This window comes from Euleptes europaea, chromosome 7, assembly GCF_029931775.1.
Source record: "Euleptes europaea isolate rEulEur1 chromosome 7, rEulEur1.hap1, whole genome shotgun sequence".
Classification (NCBI taxonomy): domain Eukaryota; kingdom Metazoa; phylum Chordata; class Lepidosauria; order Squamata; family Sphaerodactylidae; genus Euleptes; species Euleptes europaea.
Window position 1 is genome coordinate 98425948 of NC_079318.1, and position 19967 is coordinate 98445914.

General features: G+C 47.6%; 1 protein-coding gene across 1 annotated transcript in view; it reads left to right on the forward strand.

Moving 5' to 3' along the window:
* LOC130480184 (methanethiol oxidase-like) overlaps positions 1–14931 on the forward strand; it is a 31533-nt gene extending 16602 nt beyond the window's left edge. Inside the window, exons 4-12 of the mRNA XM_056852626.1 lie at positions 645–830; positions 2808–2928; positions 3647–3829; positions 4633–4811; positions 8616–8694; positions 9950–10071; positions 11008–11100; positions 11961–12079; positions 14759–14931. Of these exons, the coding sequence (XP_056708604.1) occupies positions 645–830; positions 2808–2928; positions 3647–3829; positions 4633–4811; positions 8616–8694; positions 9950–10071; positions 11008–11100; positions 11961–12079; positions 14759–14921 (1245 nt within the window). The 3' untranslated portion in view covers positions 14922–14931. The remainder of the gene's footprint in view (positions 1–644; positions 831–2807; positions 2929–3646; positions 3830–4632; positions 4812–8615; positions 8695–9949; positions 10072–11007; positions 11101–11960; positions 12080–14758) is intronic.
* The last annotated feature ends 5036 nt before the right edge of the window (positions 14932–19967 follow it).

Genomic DNA, 19967 nt, shown 5'->3' on the forward strand with positions numbered 1-19967 from the left:
AGCACTGTTATATTGTGTCTTATTTCCTTTGCTTTCCCCCTTCCTTTTCTATTTCTGTATCCTTATTATGAAAATAAAAAAAATATTATAAAAAGGACCAGGCAAGTAGGTGATGTGAAAGACCACTGCCTGAGACCCCGGAGAGCCGCTGCCAGTCTTGAGTAGACAATACTGATCTTGAGGAACCGAAGGTCTGATTCAGTATAAGGCAGCTTCATGTGTCTAGATCCATGGGGAAGGGCTGTGTTTCAGTGCTAGGGCCATTGTTTGGTATGCAGAAGGTCCCGGGTTCAATCCTTGGCATCTCTAGTTAAAAAAGGACCAGGCAGGAGGTGATGTGAAAGACCCCTGCCTGAGACCCTGGAGAGCCGCTGCCGGTCTGAGTAGACAATACTGACCTTGATGGACCAAAGGTCTGATTCAGTGTAAGGCAATTTCATGTGCGGTCACTGCTTCCTGTCACTTGGGGTGATGCAATAAGATAAGCCCTGCAGGATCAGACCAGATCTAGTCCAGGATTTTGTTTCCCAGCCATGGCCAACCGAAGCCTCCTTGGGGAAGCATCCAAGCAGGGCATGACAGCAACAGGCAGTGGTATACTGCCTTGGAGCATGGAGGTTCCATTCACCTTTCTCATGTTGCAGGTCATCCATCGCTTGCCTATGCCCAACGTCAACGATGAGCTCCATCACACCGGGTGGAACGCCTGCAGCAGTTGCTTCGGGGACACCACCAAGAAGCGGAACCGACTCATCCTCCCCTGCCTGATCTCTTCCCGGATCTATGTGGTGGACACGGGCACCGACCTGCGAGCTCCCAGGCTCCATAAGGTATGGGCTTCCCCGGTGCTCTTACCTTCCTAGAAGCCTACGGGCCTACTTACACGTTACGCTGCTTATGGGTCCAGGTGTATCCTGGTTGCTCCGTGTTGAAACTTGCTTTCCGGATGCCCAGGGGCCTCATTCAGATTGGGGATTGGGCTGATTCGTGGTGTGTGGGAAAGAGGGAGCTTCGCTGAGGACTGGAGAGCCAGCATGATGTACTGGTTAAGAGCAGTGGTTTGGAGCGGTGGAGTCTGATCTGAGAATTGGGTCTGATTCCCCACTCCTCCACATGAGCAGCGGAGGCTAATCTGGTGAACTGGGTTTGATTCCCCACTCCTGCACACGAAGCCAGCTGGGGGACCTTGGGCTAGTCACACCTTCTCAGCCCCACCTACCTCACAGGGTGTCTGTTGTGGGGAAGGGAAGGTGATTGTAAGACGGTCTGAGTCTCCCTTAAGTGGTAGAGAAAGTCGGCATATAAAAACCAACTCTTCTTCTGTTTTTCCTGGGGACCAGCAGGCCCCAAGGGACAGCATCATCAGCAAACTGGATGTCTGTTGTGGGAAGACGAAGACGAGTTTGTTTTTATACCCTGTTTTTCTCTGCCTTTAAGAAGTCTCAGAGTAGCTTATAATTGCCTTCCCTTTCCCTCCCCACAACAGGCACCTTGTGACTCTAATCTGGCGAACCAGGTTGGTTTCCCCACTCCTCCACATGAAGCCTGCTGGGTGACCTTGGGCCAGTCCCAGTTCTCTCTGAACTCTCTCAGCCCTGCCTACCTCGCAAGGTGTCTGTTGTGGGGAGAGGAAGGGAAGGTGATTGTAAGGGTAGAGAAAGTTGACATATAAAAACCCCGCTCCTCGACATGAAACCAGCTTGGTGCCCTTGGGCTAGTCACAGTTCTCTTGGAGCTCTCTCAGCCCCACCTACCTCACAGGGTGTCTGTTGTGGGGAGGGGGAGGGAAGGAGATTGTAAGCCGGTTTGATTCTTCCTTAAGTGGTAGAGAAAGTCGGCCGTGGAGCATCGGCTTGGCGTGCTGAAGGTCCCTGGTTCGATCTTTGGCATCTCCAGCTCAAAGGACCAGCAGGAGGTGATGTGAAAGAACATCCGCCTGGGACTTTGGAGAGTCACTGCCAGTCTGAGTAGACAATACTGACCTTGATGGACCAAGGGTCTGGTTCAGTAAAAGGCAGCTTCATGTGCTCATCTTGGTTTGATACTCTAATCACCGACTGCACCACACTGGCTAGAGAGCAGAAAGGTGGGAATGCTTCTGATAAAACTGGAGACTATGCCACCCCATGGCCATTCATTTCTTGCTTTTTGATCTTTCACAATCTGGTTATCTCACCACCTTTCATACAGACGTCTCCAGGTTCTCTCTCCCATCCCACTCCCTGATGGAGCTCTTATCCCTGGGAAATGTTTTCCCTCCATGGTAGAGGAAGAGAAAGAAGAATCTCTTCTTCAAATCTTCTACATCCTTGCGAGTTTGGTTTGGCTTTGCAAGGTTCAGCATTTGGCCATCAGGAAGGGATAGGTTGTCTGTCTTATGTCCGTCACGCCGCAACCCAGGTGGCATCTCAGGGAGCCAGCGTGGTGTAGTGGTTAGGAGCAGTGGACTCTATTCTGGAGAACCAGGTTTGATTCCCCACTCCTCCACATAAGCGGTGGACTCTAATCTGGGGAACCGGGTTTGATTTGGGGTCAGGAAGCAATTTTCCTCCAGGCCAGATGGGCCAAGGATCCTGGAGGGTTTTTGTTGCCATCTTCTGGGCATGGAGTAGGGGGGTCACTCAGGGTATGGGGGGGGGAGGTGGCTGTGAATTTCCTTCATTGTGAAAGGGGTTGGACTGGATGACCTTGGTGGTCCCTTCCAACTCTGTGATTCTCTGATTCTGCATGAGCAGCTCTTGGACTATGGGAGACCTTCCATCGGGGCGCTACAGGGAGCCTGACCTTTGACATCAACCTTCCCTTAGGTAATCGAGCCCGTGGATTTATACTGGAACTGCAACCTGGCCAATCCACACACCAGTCATTGCTTGGGCAGTGGCGAAATCATGATCAGCGCCATGGGAGACCCTTCAGGCAACGGGAAAGGTAGCAACTCGGAAAAGCTGGATGAGCAATCTAGTCAGGGGGGCCCAAACTTTTTGAGTAGGTTTGCCAGCTCTGGGTTGGGAAATACCTGGAGATTTGGGGGGGGGGCGGAGCCTGAGGAGTGCGGGGTTTGGAGAGGGGAGGGACTTCATTACCGTGTGTGTGTGTGTGTGTGTGTGTCTGTGTGTGTGTGTCAAGTCACTTCCGACTCATGGTGACCCTATGAATGAAAGTCCTCCAAAATGTCCTATCTTTGACAGCCTTGCTCAGATCTTGCAAATTGAAGGCTGTGGCTTCCTTTATTGAGTCCATCCATCTCTCTGACAGCCTCAGTTTAGTCATTTGGCTTCTAGGGTCAGTTCAGCTTGATTTGATCTCGAACCCACTGATTTGTTTTTTTTCCGCAGTCCTCGGTATCCGTCACACTCTCCTCCAACACCTCACAGGGTGTCTGTTGTTGTGGGGAGGGGAAGGGAAGGTGATTGTAAGCCGGTTTGAGTCTTCCTTAAGTGGTAGAGAAAGTCGCCATATAAAAAACAACTCTTCTTCTTCATCTTTGTAATCATGAGGGCTAGAAACTTCACCTGTCCGTAAAAAAAACAAGATTCTGAGGGAAGAACATTTGCGTCGCCCCCATGAATCAGTGACATGGGCAAAATTCTGCTTTGTGGAAAATACGCGAGATGAGCAATTGCAATTATTTTTTTTGTATATCCAGGTGGCTTTGTCCTGTTGGACGGGGAGACCTTCGAGGTCAAGGGCAACTGGGAAAAAGGCCCCCAGGTTCCCCCGCTCGGCTACGACTTCTGGTACCAGCCAAGACACAACGTCCTGATGAGCACCGAATGGGGAGTGCCCAAACGCCTGGCACATGGGTTTAATCCGGCCGACTTGGAGAAAGGTGAGAGGCCCCTCCTCCGTACACCTGCCGCCTTCTCTGCCTTTAAGGATAAACCAGCAAAGAATCATTTTCCTCCTAATTTTGGGGGGGCAGTGTAGGGGATCTGGCCCCTTGAGAGCTCTTGTCCGACCTGTGAGCCAGCCGAGGCAGCCCCCTGCCCCCCAGTCCCGATGTGTCAGTGATCAAAAATAAAAGAAAGTACCATAAGACTGTTATTGTGTTAAACATGTTTGTATTTTAAGTAAAAAAATAACGTAAAAATATTATCATGAATTGGCTTTGCCTGTGTCTTCTATAAAGTTTGTATCTTTGGTACCTGGCATTAAATTTTATGGTACGCATGTCCTGGCCCAACAAAGTGACATTTATGTCTATGGCCTTTTAGGCAGAGACGTTTCCCCGCGGTCACCCCCGCCAACTGCTTTGGGGCTTCCCTTTGATTGTGCGTGCCTTTTCTGTCCGTCAGAGGTTGCCTCGCTCTCCCCGCATGTTTTGCCCACATTTTCCAGATTCTGGCTAAAACAGCATCTGGAAAATGCAGGCAAAATGCGCGGGGAGAGCGAGGCGAGAAAAGGCATGCATAATCAAAGGGAAGCCCCGAAACAGTCAGCGGGGGTGACCGTGGGGAAAACGTCCCCGCATAAAAGGCCACCGCCGGCCCTCGTAACAAATGAGTCGGACACCCTTGGTCTGGATAATTTTGCTGGCACGCTTGGCTGGGTGGTGGTGGGTGGAGAAAAAATTGACACATATCTAAGCGTAGCTCTTTAATTTTTGTAAAAGCATTCCTCTGTTATTTTCAGGCTGCTACGGTGGTAAAATTCATGTGTGGGACTGGACCACCCATGAGCTCATCCAGTCCGTCGATGTGGGGAAGAACTCCATCCCACTCGAAATCCGCTTCCTCCACGATCCGGATGCTTCGCATGGGTTCGTCGGCTGCGCCCTCAGCAGCGCGGTCCATCGTTTCTACAAGACTGAGGTAGTAACTTTAGTATTCCTGAACTTTTTACTGATTGTTGGGAAAGGGATGGAGAAAAGGAATCATGCATTTGCTTTGGTTGCAGACGAGCTCAGAGCCCATGGTGGGCATCTCCCCCTAGTTTCTCTCAGTGGTGGAGCCTCTGCCTGGAATTCAGAAGGTCCCAGGTTCAATCCCCAGCATCTCCAGTTCAAGGGACTAGGCTAGTAGGTGATGCAAAAGACCCTCAACCTGAGACCCTGGAGAGCCGCTTACGGTCTGAGTAGGCAATACTTCCTTGGATGGACCAAGGCTCTGATTCAGTATAAGGCAGCTTCACGTGTTCATGTGTTCTGAGGCGGCTTCCACACTCAGTCACTGTTCCCAGGGGGAAGCTGTTAACCCTCGCCAGGGGTTGCCATAAGTCAGATGTGACTCGATGGCAAAAATAAAGCAGAAAAGGGGTTAGATCTCTGCCCCCAGGGAGCTTACGCTATCAGTTCAGAGGGGAAAGGGAACAGACTACAGACTGGTTCAGCCCCAACTCAGCCACAAAGCTACTTGAGTGGCCGGGGGTACAGTCCTTTTCTCGCAGCCTAACCTCACAGAGGAAGGCACTGGCAAACCACCTCTGATAGTCTCTTGCCATGAAAACCCCATAAGGGGTCACCATAAGTCGGCTGCGACTTGATGGCACTTTACACACACACACACACACACACACACACACACACCACCTCGCAGGGTTGTTGTGAGACTAAAATGAAGGAGGCGAAGAACCGCATATGCCATCCTGAGCTGCCTGGTGGAAAGGCAGGGTGAAAATCTACCAGCTCAACAGAAAGGTGCTGGAAGGAAAAGGTGTGAGAAAACGTAGCTGCACATAACTTGCGCCTAAAGAACATAAGAACATAAGGAAAGCCCTGCTGGATCAAACCCAGGCCCATCAAATACAGCAGTCTGTTCCCACAGTGGCCAACCAGGTGCCTCCAGGAAGCCCACAAGCAAGACGATTGCAGCAGCACCATCCTGCCTGTGTCCCACCGCACCTAAGATAATAGGCATGCTAGGAGTAAAGGTTTTGTTTATGGCTCTCTATAAAAGACGGTGTGCATGAGAACCGGTGTGTACTCGACAGCGGCACGCTGCTTCATATTGCGGGGCCCTTCCCTAAGGCTGGGAGGAAGTCTTTGCTGAATATCAGTAGGGAGAGAGTATCACCATGAACAGCCCAAACAGTGCAGGTCACATACCGTTTTGGTAAGTGGCTGCATTAAAAAAATGACTTTTAAAAACCTGTTGCCTGATTAAATGCTGCCTTTTATACACGCAGTCCCAAGATGAGCAAGCAACGTTTTGCAAAATGTAGTAGGTCACTCCTATGGCAAGATATAAAAGGTGGTGTATATAAGACATATAAAGCTACTTTATACTAAGTTGGACCACTAGTCCTTGTAGACAGATGCTGTCCGAGTCAGCTCTGGTTGTTGTAATCTAGGACTGTCAGAGATTCTCCAAAGTATCAGGGCAAGGCTTTTCCCACCCCAGGTGGCTTCCTCTCTAGCCTCTTCCTCCTTCCTCAGACCATGCTGACAGCAATCTTTAGCGTTCCACTGTTTCCCCTGCTGTCTGCTTATCTTTGTTCCAGACCTGATTTGTGCAGATTTAAAAACAAAAATGAAATTTCAGCACCAGTCTGTTACAGCACCTACATTCAAAGTTCGATTGAGGATTTCACGGGGCTGCTGCCTGTTTAAATGTCCCCTCTCTTCCTTCTGCTCTCAGCTTAATAAATCATATCCTGTTCTACCCCAGGGCCAACCTCATTGTACATCAACAGATTGTTAATTATTCATTCTTAGGATTGGGGTGGTGGTGGTATAAGTGTGGCTTTTCCCTTTTCCATGCTAAGGTACTCTTGTTTGTTTTAATTATTGTAATAGCACTGTTACAAAAGTTAGCTTGTTTAAAAATTAAGGAGAAAATGAGTAGTGCCTTTGCCTACAAAGTGAAAAGCAATATTTAACTTATCGCAACCAAGAATTTACAGGTAGAGTATCCCTTATCCGGACATCCCATATCCGGACCCTTCGAGCAGGCATGCAGGCAGATCTGCACTGCCTGCTTTCGATGCTTCCTCTCACCTAAAAAAATGAAATATAGTGTACACTGCATCGTAGGTGGAGACTGAAAGCCTGCCGTTGTTAGTTAGTTTGTTGATGCTCTTCTTTAACAGCTGATAGCAGGTATTCTGGTGAGATAGTGACACCTTTGCTTTCTGATAGTTCAATGTGCACAAAATTATTTAAAAATATTGTTTAAAATTTCATTCAGGCTATGTGTATAAAGTGTATACAAAGCATAAATGAATTTGGGTCCCATCCCCAAAATATCTCATTACGTGTATGCAAAAATGCCAAAATATCCAATATATGGAAAGATCCAAAATACGGACCACTTGTGGTCCTGAGCAGTCCGGAGAAGTGATACTCAACCTGTATAGCTGAAAATTTATTCATGAATGTTTGCATCAAGAGAAGAAGAAGAAGAGGAAGAAGAAGAAGAGGAGGAGGAGGAAGAAGAGTTGGTTTTTCTATGTCGACTTTCTCTACCTCTTAAAGAACCCTGTACACTAGGTGACCCATGGTGGTCCCTTCCAACTCTATGATTCTCTGATTCTCTGAAATGAAGCACGGTGCCACTGAATCCAGATTGCAGATTTCCTTGGGCCCATTTTTACATGCCCAGGGTAATGCCGATTGCCACTTTGGGGTCAGGAAGCAATTTTCCTCCAGGCCAAATTGGCCAGGGATCCTGGAGTTTTTTTTTTTTTTGAACAATTTTCTGGGCATGGAGTAGGGGTCACTGGGGGTGGGGGGGAGGGGAGGTAGTTGTGAATTTCCTGCATTGTGAAGGGGGTTGGACTAGATGACCCTGGAGGTCCCTTCCAGTTCTATGATTCTATGAATACCAGACCCTGCGGTTAAAGTACAGGGAAAGGCCGTTGCCTGCCGGTGAATATCAACGAGAGCCATTAGGTTGGGAAAGAAGACGCCAGATTAGATGGTCCTTCCAAGGTATGCTACATACGTTGGATGTGGAGGATCTGTTCTTCTAATGAGGAGCCTTTCCCTTGCACCAAGGGAAAGTGCTGCTGTTAGAAGCAGAGATCTACTGGACCCGACCCATTGGTTTTAGGAAATGTGGAGCTGGAGATAGCCTCTTCCCAATACATTCCTGCCCGGCATTTGAGATCTTCCTTGGCACCCCCATCTTCTGAGGTCTACCAGGGACTTCTCTGTGGTGGTTCCTCATGTGTGGAATGCTCTCCTCAGGTCTGTTCACCCAGCACCAGCTCTGATTAAGGTGTCAGGTTAAAAAAGTGATGGATTTTTCCTTGGTATTTTGTAAAGTTTGATTTAGGCTAGGGTTGCCAACCTCCGGGGCGGCCTAGAGGTCTCCTAGAATTACAACTGATCACCAGGCAACCGAGATCTGTTCTCCTGGAGAAAATGGCTGCTATGGAGGGTGGACCATATAGTATTATACCTCACTGAGGTCCTTCCCTTCCTAAGCCCCTCCCTCCCCATGCTCCACCCCCAAAATATCCAGGAATTTTGTAGCCTGGAGTTGGCAACCCTAGCTGTGCTGCTGATTTTAGTTCACTGTTTTTTTTTTGTGTGTTGCTTCAATTCCAGTTCTGCGGTTGTGTTTATATTTGTGTTGGATTCGAGTCCTCCGTTGTTTCAGAACTTGTTGTATGTAGAGGGGGTGGACATAGTTCATGGCTGCAATCGGCCTCCTCTCTTGTGGCTTTTCCTACAGAATGGGACGTGGGCAGCAGAGAAGGTGATCGAGGTGCCCAAGAAGAAGGTGAAAGGGTGGCTTCTTGATGACATGCCAGGTAACGAGTTCGAGGACCTTCACACCCGTTGCGTGGCAGGAAGTTCTGGAGCAGCTCAACTGAGCTAATCACCTCGTGAAGAGCGAATATCTGTGATGCCTGATGCCTTAACTTTTCTTCTTTTAACTTTTGTTCTTCTTTGAGCTAAGAAAAGTTCGCTTTTATTTTTTGCATATACAGGTTGAGCAGGTAGGAAGCAAGACTACTGACAGATAGGCAGCGATAGCCCCAAATCTAAAAATAATGTTGGTTTTTATTGAGTTCGGCTTTAGATCTTTGTCAGGCGCTTTGAAAGAAGAGAATTGCGCATCATAAACGATGCAGAAAATGGAATAGAAGTAGGGTACCTGTTTGCCTGCTTATGGTGGGACACATCCAGCTAGGGTTGCCGGGTGCCTCTTAACCACCAACAGGAGGTTTTTGGGGTGGAGCCTGAGGAGGGTGGGGTTAGGGGATGGGTGGGACTTCAATGCCATAGAGTCCAATTGCCAAAGAAGCCATTTTCTCCAGGGAAACTGATCTCTATCGGCTGGAGATCAGTTGCAATAGAAGATCTCCAGCTAGTACCTGGAGGTTGGCAACCGTACCTCCAGCCCAATTGTAACCTTTTCCCACTGATGCTCAGCTGGAGTCAATCATCTATAGTCAATCTATTGCAACAGTGTCCTTCAGTGTTACTCCTCTGAAGATGCCGGCCACAGCTGCTGGCGAAACGTCAGGAAAGAAAATACCAAGACCACGGTCACACAGCCCGGATAACCTACAAGAACCTGTTCCCTTGCAATAAAAAAAAAAAAAAAAAAAAAAAGAACCTTTTCCCTTTATTCAAAACATATAGGGGATTTTTGTTTAGCTCACCGAATGGGTGACTCTCAGCCATTTCCCACAGGTTCAGTGTATGCTTCTGTGGCTTGGGCTGTTTATACAGGGTCAATTTTGATGCTCGCTCAAAGCTCTTTTTTAAAATCCTTCCAATAGTAACAGCCGTTTGCATAGCTAACGCGCGGCTGTGATTTTGCATGCTTCCTTGAGGGGGTTCTTCGATGCGGGGACGGAGCAAACACAAAAGGTCACGTTAAAGGGGCTTTTAAGAAATGCGAAGCAGGTATGCGCCGGCTTCGCAGTCACTTCCTGAATGACGGTTCAGCGTGAAAAACTAAAACTAAATAAATATGAGGGGCACTTCAGCCCGGAACGCGCTGCTAATTACCATAAATGGCCTTGTTTCCTAACCCTCTGCAATATCCTCCCCCAGGTCTCATCACGGACATCCTGATATCCCTGGACGACAAGTACTTATATTTCAGCAACTGGCTCCATGGAGACATTCGGCAGTATGATATCAGCAACCCCCGGAAGCCCAAACTGGTCGGCCAGGTAAAAACTGGCCGCAGGTGGCGATGCTATCTGTTTGATGTATTTCTGCATTTTAGTCCTTTTAATTGTACAGTGGATACTCTTATTTCCCCCCTTTCCCTTCTGTACCTCTCCTTTTATAAAATATATATTTTTAAAAAACTGGCTGCAGGAGAGAATTCCTAGGAGCAGGAATGCTCTATCTTGCTTGTTTGGTTTAGCATTTATAGTATTTCTGCCAGACCTATCAACTTCTTGTTCATTGTCAAGGTGTTCATTAGATCAGCACAGAATAGGGGTCCCCAACCATTTCGACAGTGTGGGGTATGCAGGCACAAAATGGTTGCTGCGTAGGGTTGCCCGGTCCCTCTTTGCCACCGGTGGGAGGTCTTTGTGTGGAGCTTGAGGAGGGTGGGGTTTGGGGAGGGGAGGGACTTCGATGCCATAGAGTCCAATGGCCAAAGCGCCCATTTTCTCCAGGGGGACTGATCTCTATCAGCTGCTACACTCCTCTTGGACAAAGTGATGAGCTACACATGCTACTATGCACAGTGTATTTTTTGAACAATCATAATTGTATCAATTTTTGTATTAATTTTGGTAATGGGCAAGTTTGCCTTTCTACAGAATTATTTTCTTATGCAAACAGTGGATATGATAAATTAATACCACTTGTATCTTTCGCACATCGTTGCTGTTTTTTGTTTGCCAAGTACCTGGAGGTTGGCAACCCTATTGCTGCGGTTTTCCTTCAGCCACGCAGTGAAGATTCTTGGGCAGTGGTGGCAGCTACTGCCAAACCAACATTTGAAAACATTTTAGGTCTTTTCTTTTATTCCCTTTATCTGGATTGGAAGCTGGCTTGAGCTCCGTAAGGATGAAAGGGGGCTCGGGAATGTTTCTAAATGAAACAAATAAATGAAATCCCTCCCCGACTTTGGCTTTCTCGTGTTGCAGGTTTTTGTGGGAGGCAGCATCGCAAAAGGAGGGCCGGTCACCGTGATTCAGGACCAGGAGCTGGATTGCCAGCCCGACCCCTTTGTGATCCAGGTGACTCCCGGAAGCTGCGGTTTATCTCAGAAGCGCTTTAGGTTCTCGGTATCGTGTCCGAACAAGCCCGTCTTACAGAATTGTTTTCATTTTCGGTGCCTTGGTGCTGATGGAGACGAATAATAGAGTCGCAGAGTTGGAAAGGACCCCCAGGATCATCTAGTCCAGCCCCTTGCACAATGCAGGATATTCACAACTACCTCCCCCACCCCCACGCACACCCCAGTGACCCCTATTCCACGCCCAGAAGATGGCCAAAAAAAAAAACCTGTGACAGGCCCAAGGTCACCCAGCTGGCTTCATGTGGAGGAGTGGGGAAACCAACCCGGTTCACCGGATTAGAGTCTGCTGCTCATGTGGAAGAGTGGGGGATCGAACCCGGTTCTCCAGATTAGCCTCCGCCGCTCCTAACCACCGCTCTTAATCATTACACCATGCTGGTGACCCCAGCAAGGGGCTTTCAAGGCAAGTGAGAAGCAGAGGTGGTTTGCCATTGATTTCCTCTGCAGAGCCTTCCTTGGTGGTCTCCCATCCAAGTACTGACCCTGCTTAGCTTAGACTTACGGCGACCCTAGCAGCAGGGTTTCAAGGCAAGTGAGAAGCAGAGGTGGTTTGCCATCGCCTTCTTCTGCAGCGTCTTCCTTGGTGGTCTCCTTTCCAGGAACAGAACCTGCTTAGCTTCCGAGATCTGACTTGATCGGGCTAGACTGTGCCGTTCCAAATCCCCCAACCTCTTTGAGTCCCCCCTCATGCACCAAAGCATCGCTCTACTTTGTGCAGACGCGCAGGCGTGCATGGGATCCTTGGCTCCGCCTCCGATGTGCGCACCAGAGGTGACGCGTGTTTCTCTTGCCCTCCAGGGAAAGCGGATTAAAGGCGGTCCGCAAATGATCCAGCTAAGCCTGGACGGCCAGCGGCTGTACGTGTCCACCTCCCTTTTCAGCGGCTGGGACAAGCAGTTCTACCCCGAAATGGTCAAGTAAGATGCCCTTTTCTCTTTCTGGATGTTTCTCAGATTTTTAAACAACTTAAAACTGTTTGGCAGCTACAAAGGGAACAAAAGAGGAGTTTGTGCTTGTAATGTCTTTCGAAAAGCCTTTGAAAAGTCACTTCTGGCTTGGTTGAATGGTGGTTGAGCTAAGAACAGGAGATGGACACTAGGATATAGAAGAAGAGTTGGTTTTTATATGCCGACTTTCTCTACCACTTAAGGAAGAATCAAACTGGCTTACAATCACCTTCCCTTTCCCTCCCCGCAACAGACACCCTGTGAGGTAGGTGGGACTCAGAGAGCTCTAAGACAACTGTGACTAGCCCAAGGTCACCCAGCTGGCTTCATGTGGAGGAGTGGGGAAAGAAACCCTGGTCCCCAGATTAGCCTCCGCCGCTCATGTGGAGGAACCGGGGAATTCAACCCGGTTCTCCAGATCAGAGTCCACCTGATCCGATCTTTATTTAATTATTTTATTTATTTTTGGGACTTTTATCCCGCCCTCATCCCTTGCCTAAGCCGGGTTCAGGCCGGCTACCAACAAATATTAACATACTGTCCAGTAACAGTAAAATACAATATACAGTTAAAATTCTAAAAACATCATCAAACAAAATTAGTAAGTATCAAATATCTAAAAATTGCGATCAATACTAAAACATAGCCACAGTCACATGGCGCCGCCAGGTAATCAGGACTCCTTCCTAGGGTTGCCAGGTCCCTCTTTGCCACAGGCAGGAGGTTTTGGGGGCAATGCCTGAGGAGGGCAGGGTTTGGGGAGGGGAGGGACTTAGATCATTAAACTTAAACTTAAAAAACCTTTAATGGCATAAGTAATATTACCATTGTTACAGAAGGTTCATAAAATATGCAGTCATTAAGATAAAAACATAGGCCAGTAAATTCCAATAATAAAAATTACAAACTTTGGGCTTTTTGAACTTCCATCACATCCACTAGAAAATTGGCAACATCTACAGTAACCTCCGGATCGGAATCATTCAATAAAAATTGACGTTTTATTTGGGTAGGTAGGTGATATTTGGAAAGAAGCCAATTTTTTAGCTATTTCCCACGGGGTGTTTTGTATAGAGGGCAGACAAACAGAATATGATCAATTGAATCCAGGGAATAGGTATTACAGGGACAAATCCTTTCCTTGATTGGTATTTGTTGATACCTTCCATATAGCATCCTTGAAGGAAAGGCATTAACCCTAAAGAGAGAGAAGGCTCTGTGGAGGGATGGGATGTCCAAAATATGAAAATAATGGGGAATATTGTCGGTTAAATTCTTGAGACCCAACATTGCTGGGGAGACTTAGATGCCATAGAGTCAAATGGCCAAAGTGGCCATTTTCTCCAGGCGAACTGATCTCTATCAGCTGGAGATCAGTTGTAATAACAGGAGATCTCCAGCTAGTACCTGGAGGTTGGAGAACCAAAACAGCACAGAAACAATATAAGAAATGCTTAATTTTATAAGTGAGTAAAGTGCAAAAGTGACAATAAATATATACAATATTATACAACAAGATACAGGTAAGTAATATATCTCAATCCAGCATGTCAAGGACTTGGAAACCTCTCAAGTCCATTCGGATGTAAGTCCAATAAATCCAGTAGTTATACAGGAAGAATATTTCCTTTATAGGGAGCAGTTGTATGTCTTTTCAGACTATATTTCAGTACGCTGGAAATCAAGCAACATTTGCAAAGCCACAATACAGGATGACAGGACGTGTTGTCTAGATCATAATCAATCACGTTTCGCATATGGCTTCGTCAGCTACATGTATCTGTGTACAATAAAATCCATTTAATAACATATTTAATACAATTTATTTAGTACAATAATTCCAAAAAAAAGCTAAGCCCTCAATTATCCATAATTAAGCATTTCTTATATTGTTTCTGTGCTGTTTTGGTTCTCCAATACTTTTACAGCACTGAGCCTTCGTTTTTTCCACAGTACCTGGAGGTTGGCAACCCTATCCCCTCCATAGAAAGTTGTTAACCAGTTGCCAAAGAAAGAAAGGGGGGGGGTAGGGAGGCCAGCTCGGATGGAAACCGTAGCTGTCCTCAACTGTAGGCCTGGTGGGATAACTCTGTTCTTCAGGCCCTGCAGAACTCTTTAAGGTCCCTGATCTCATGTGGCAAGGAGTTCCACCAGGCTGGGGCCAGGACTGAAAAGGCCCTGGCTCTACTTGAGGACAGCCGAACACTCTTTGGGCTGGGAACCAACAAGAAGTTGTTAATAGAAGAGCATAATGCTGGTGGCTGGGGGGGGGGGCAAATGCCAGTAAACTGTGGGGGGTGGGCATCGATGTGCTGATGTTACTCCTTATGCGCCCGGAAGTGACTTCAGTGTGTCACCAGGGGGACACCAGGCAGGGGCCATGGCTCAGTGGTAAGAGCATCTGCTTGGCATGCAGAAGGTCCCAGGTTCAATCCCCGACATCTCCAGTTAAGGGGACCAGGCAAGCAGATGACATGAAAGACCCCTGCCTGAGACCCTGGAGAGCGGCTGCCGGTCTGAGTAGACAATACTGACTTTGATGGACCGAGGGTCTGATTCAATATACGGCAGCTTCATGTGTTCGTGCGATGCTCTAGCGTTTAGGCAAAACTCTATAGTTAAACTCCCTGTTTCCTCCTCTCCGTCCAGGGAAGGTTCTGTCATGTTGCAAGTCGACGTGGACACGGAGAAAGGCGGCTTGAAAGTGAACGAGAAGTTCCTCGTGGATTTCGGGAAGGAGCCGCACGGGCCAGCCCTCGCCCACGAGATCCGCTACCCGGGTGGAGACACAACCTCTGACATCTGGATCTAAACGAAGGCCTCGGTGGAAGCATCCAGGGTGTGGGTTGGGGAGGGGTGGTTGTTGGTGTGTGTGTCTCTCTCTCTATCTCCTTTCCTGACTCCAGGCGTGACAGGTGAATGCAGGTGTGGTGTCAATTTAGTTCACACTGAATCCATTTCAGATTTCCCCTGGCTTGGAGTACAAGCATGCCTATTATTTTGGGTGCGGTGGAACACAGGCAGGATAAATGCTGCTGCAGCCGTCTTGTTTGTGGGCCTCCTGGAGGCACCTGGTTGGCCACTGTGTGAACAGACTGCTGGACTTGATGGGCCTGGGTCTGATCCAGCAGGGCCTTTCTGATATTCTTATGTTCTTTAACCCTGCTCGCCCAACCCAGAGAGTCAGTTTTATATTTCGGCGGACTAGAGTGATTAATCTTTTCCAGGTCGGCACCGCTTTTGGCTGCAGGGGTGTGTGAGGGAGTCGCACATTAAAAAGCTCCTCCTTCAAGCAAAAGAACTTCCTGCATATAGAAACCTTGGGAGTTGGACAGAAGGGTCAAGCCCCGCTTTCTCTCTGATAACTCTGATTTTCCCCTACTGACGACGACCTTCCTCCTCTGAGCAATCTTGTGCATGTCAAAAGGTCCTCCTTCAAGCTAAAGAACTCCCTGCATATAGAAACCTTGGGAGTTGGACAGAAGGGTCAAGCCCCGCTTTCTCTCTGATAACTCTGATTTTTCCCTACTGACGACGACCTTCCCCCTCTGAGCAATCTTGCGCGTGTCCTTTCTTTCCAGGGGCCAAAATCAGCAACCTTGTGAGCATGTAATGTTGAGAAGTGATGGTTTGTTTCCTCTCACAATTAGGCGCGACACATTGGCTTTAGCAGAGAGACTTAACGGTGGCGGCTGCCCCGTTCCACCACAGGGGGTCACTGTCGGCCTGCCTCATGGGCAAGTCGTGGCAGGAAAATCAGTTTGTAGTGGCGCACGCTTGACCTGAGATGCTTGCTGCGTCTGCACTCCCAAATTCAAACCAGTTTGACTCCTAACCAAACATTAGCAATTGTCATTTGGGGAGGGGCTGTGGCTCAGTGGTAGAGCCTCTGCTTTGCATGCAGAAGGTCCCAGGTTCAATCCCCGGCATCTCCAGCTAAAGGGACCAGGCAAGTAGGTGATGTGAAAGACCTCTGCCTGAGACCCTGGAGAACCGCTGCCAGTCTGAGTCGACAATACTGACTTTGATGGACCAAGGGTGAGGAGGGGCCATGGCTCAGTGGTCGAGCATCTGCTTGGCATGCAGAAGGTCCCAGGTTCAATCCCCCGCATCTCCAGTTAAAGGGATCTAGGCAAGTAGGTGATGGGAAAGACCTCCGCCTGAGACCCTGGAGAGCTGCTGCCGGTCTGAGCAGACAATGCTGACTCTGATGGACCGAGGGTCTGATTCAGTATAAGGCAGCTTCATGTGTTCACGTGTCATTCTGTAGTCTTCCTAGAGAACCCCAGAGAAGGTGTGAGAGAAGAAGAGTTGGTTTTTATATGCCGACTTTCTCTACCACTTAAGGGAGACTCAAACCGGCTTACAATCGCCTTCCCTTCCCCTCCCCAAACAGACACCCTGTGAGGTAGGTGGGGCTGAGAGAGCTCTAAGAGAATTGTGACTAGCCCAAGGTCATCCAGCTGGCTTCATGAGTAGGAGTGGGAAAACCAACCCCGTTCACCGGATTAATGTCCGCCGGTCATATGGAGGAGTGGGGGAATCAAACCCGGTTCTCCGGATCAGAGTCCGCTGCTCCAAACCACCGCTCTTAACCACTACACCATGTTGGTGTAGAGGTTTCAGACTCATTTTAAACATTTGAGCAAAGACGACCCTTGGGGCTTTACGGGCTCAAGGCTTTTCTTCCTTTGCTTTTTAAACCATCGGGTTGAGTTGATGAGAGACGCAGCCAAACTTTGCTCTGGCTCTCCAGAATGGGGACCTGACAAAAAGGAATTTGTATGGCCGAGGGGCAGGGGAGACTGATGGAAATCACTTTTGAGTGTATCAAATCTTTCGTCTTAGATTCCAATTTGCTAATGGACTTCCTTCTCCCTCAATGAATGTAAGCTTCCTTTTGCGTTAGGGTGGAAAGCGTCACTATTAGAGGAATGGATCCCTGGCATTCTTCCCAGTGTATTACAACACAGGTTTACTTGTAACCTGAAAAATCAATCTGTGCTTTTGGAGTTCAGTACTCTCCATGAAGCAAACCTGCTTCCTAATAAAAAAAAAACCTCTGCTACCTATTGATCTTCTTTCCGTTTTTATTCTCTAATGTGCTTCTGTGTTGTAATTTCGATCAGGGGAAGTATTATTAATATATCTAATACGTCTAGTTCTCAATGTGATCTGTGGATGCTTAAATCTAAAGACTGCAGACATAAACGGACAAGACAGGTCTGTTGACAAACCCGGGGGGAAAATGTTTGCAGAAAAATAAAAAATCTAAAAGAAAAATATACTTTTTTAAAAACTCCCAAAATTATAGAAACAGCATTTGTAGCTTTAAGAAACAAAGCAGCCATTGTGGGGGTTGCTGGGCAACTACACCGGTATTGCCAGACTTCAAGCCTTGGTTTCTGTTTATAAAGATGAAGGGAAAACACACACAAGTGTATCTTGATTGGTGAGAGAACCAGCTCTGCCATCTGAGTGGAGCTCTCAGGTTTTTATTAAGAAAGACACATAATGAATAGCAAGGTTGATCAATAGTTTAGACAATGGAATTTAGGCAAGGCATACCACGATTAATGATTAACAAGATCAAGGCATAGCGAAGACAATGATATATTCTATCTCCTGGAGTCATCCTCCTTAGAGCAAACATCTGGCTGTCTAGCACCTTGCAATGTGTGGATTAAGCTAATCCCTTTAAGATTGCTCCACTGAGGTCATTAGGTCACTATACAGTCAGTAGACTTTGGACAGTATATATCCAGAGATGAGACCCAGAAATCGTTATGACAATATTATAAGCAATGAGGGTGTGCTCTGCCATTGCAATAAAACCATAAGAACTGCTACGTAAAGATCAGGGAAAAGGGCCCTTTCAAGGGCTGTTTTGGTCTTTGAGAGAGGACTCATCAGTATAGGCCTGGCGGCAACCACTAAATCACTTAGTACCACATGATTTGCAAGACTCACTCAGGCCTGGCTGCTCAACAGCAGCCACCCCACAAAAGCCACTGTGGTGTAATGATTAGCATGCCAGACTAGGACCTGAGAGACACAGGTTCGAATCCCCACTCTGCTGTGGAAGCTCACTGAGTGATCTTGGACCAGTCACAGATTCTCAGCCTAACCTACTTCACAGGGTTGGTGTGAAGATAAAATGGAGGAGAGGGGAACGATGCAAGCTGCTTTGGGTCCCCACTGTGAAGAAAGGTGGGGTATAAACAAATAAAACATATAGTTGAAGATACAGGGCAGTTAAGATAAAACACAGGTTGGTTGGTGGGTGGAAAGGAGGGAGCAGGGAAAGTTGAGGATGCAGGGCTGCCAGGAGGAGGGAAAGTAGAAATATGGTGGAGAAAGGGACAGGGGGAAATGAGGTGCCCCCCCGCAAGTCCTTGTGAGTTCCCCATGATGCAACTGAGGTCAGAGTTTTCCCAGGGAGAGGGCGCCATGAGGAGGCAAGTAGGGAAAATTGAAGGTGGGGGGACAGACATAAGTAGACTGGTTGGTGGGTGGAAGGAGAAAAGGAAGCAGAAAAAGGAGAGGCTATCGGGGCTGCCAGGGAAGGGAAAGAAGAAATTATGGGCAAATCCTGCTGGGCCCCTCACTTGTATCAACTAATCTTCAGATTGAATCACAATTTATGAACAAAAACAGCGGTTTGCTGTTGAGGAAGCATGAACTGGATGAAAGGAAGAAGAAATAGGAGATGAAAATGTCAATACTTTTTCCTGAGAAGCCAAACAAGCCTATGCAGGATCAATCATCCTTCCTGGGAGCCATCTGTTGCAGCCTGATTAATTGCTAATAAATCCACATAGAGGAATTTAAGCCCAGCCTTTCATGCATGGCTCTTTCCCTCACCATCACCCCTCCGACGACTTTGGGTCTTTTAAAAAAATATTATGCATGCTGCTTCCGACCGTCAGAGGTCGTCTTGTTCTCTCCCCACGTTCCCCCGCATTTTGCTCGCGTTTTCAGAAACCTGTTGTATCTCGAATTTGAAAACGCGGGCAAAACGCAGGGAAAGGCAGGGGGAGAGCGAGGCGACCTCTGACGGTCGGAAACGGTTCGCATAATCAACACAAAGACCCGACGTCGTCAGAGGGGTGACTGCAAAGGAAACAGCCATGCATAAAAGGCCCATGCGAAATGCAGAAATCAGAGGCAAACAAACAAATTGCGTCGTGTCTAACGGCTAGGGTTGCCAACCTCCAGGTACTTTGAATTCCATCTGGTAAGTATCAAATAAGTCCTTTAAAGTAATAGTCTTAGTCTTTTCTCAAAACAGATGCTGTGTGAATATGCTATGTGAATAACGCCACTTGAGTCCTTACCAGGAGTGGAAGGAACTCAGCATCTTACCCCTCTGGGGAAGTATTATGCACTTTATTCTGGAAAAGGTTATTCTTTGAAACCTGATATCATGGATGTTGATATAGGATTGCATGCATTGCATCTTTTGAAGAACTGATGAAGAACTGAGCCCTTGTGCTCCGAAACGATCGTATTCTCCTTGACTGTTCATCTTGCAGCATCTGTTTTGAGAAAAGACTAAGACAATTACTTTAAAGGACTTATTTGATACTTACCAGATGGAACTCAAATGAGCTGTGGAAATTTTGTACATCCACTGTTGTACTGAATGTATGTGTTGTTGGTGGTTTCATTACCACATACTGTATAGTGTATATGTAGCTATAATATATTGGCATTGTTAGCAGCATTGCTCCTGTACTGGTTTTCTCATCCTCCTGATAATAGTACAGAGGTGTCCTTTTTCTCCTTAACCTCCAGGTACTAGCCGGAGATCTGCTATTACAACTGATCTCCAGCCGACAGAGATCGGTTCCCCTGG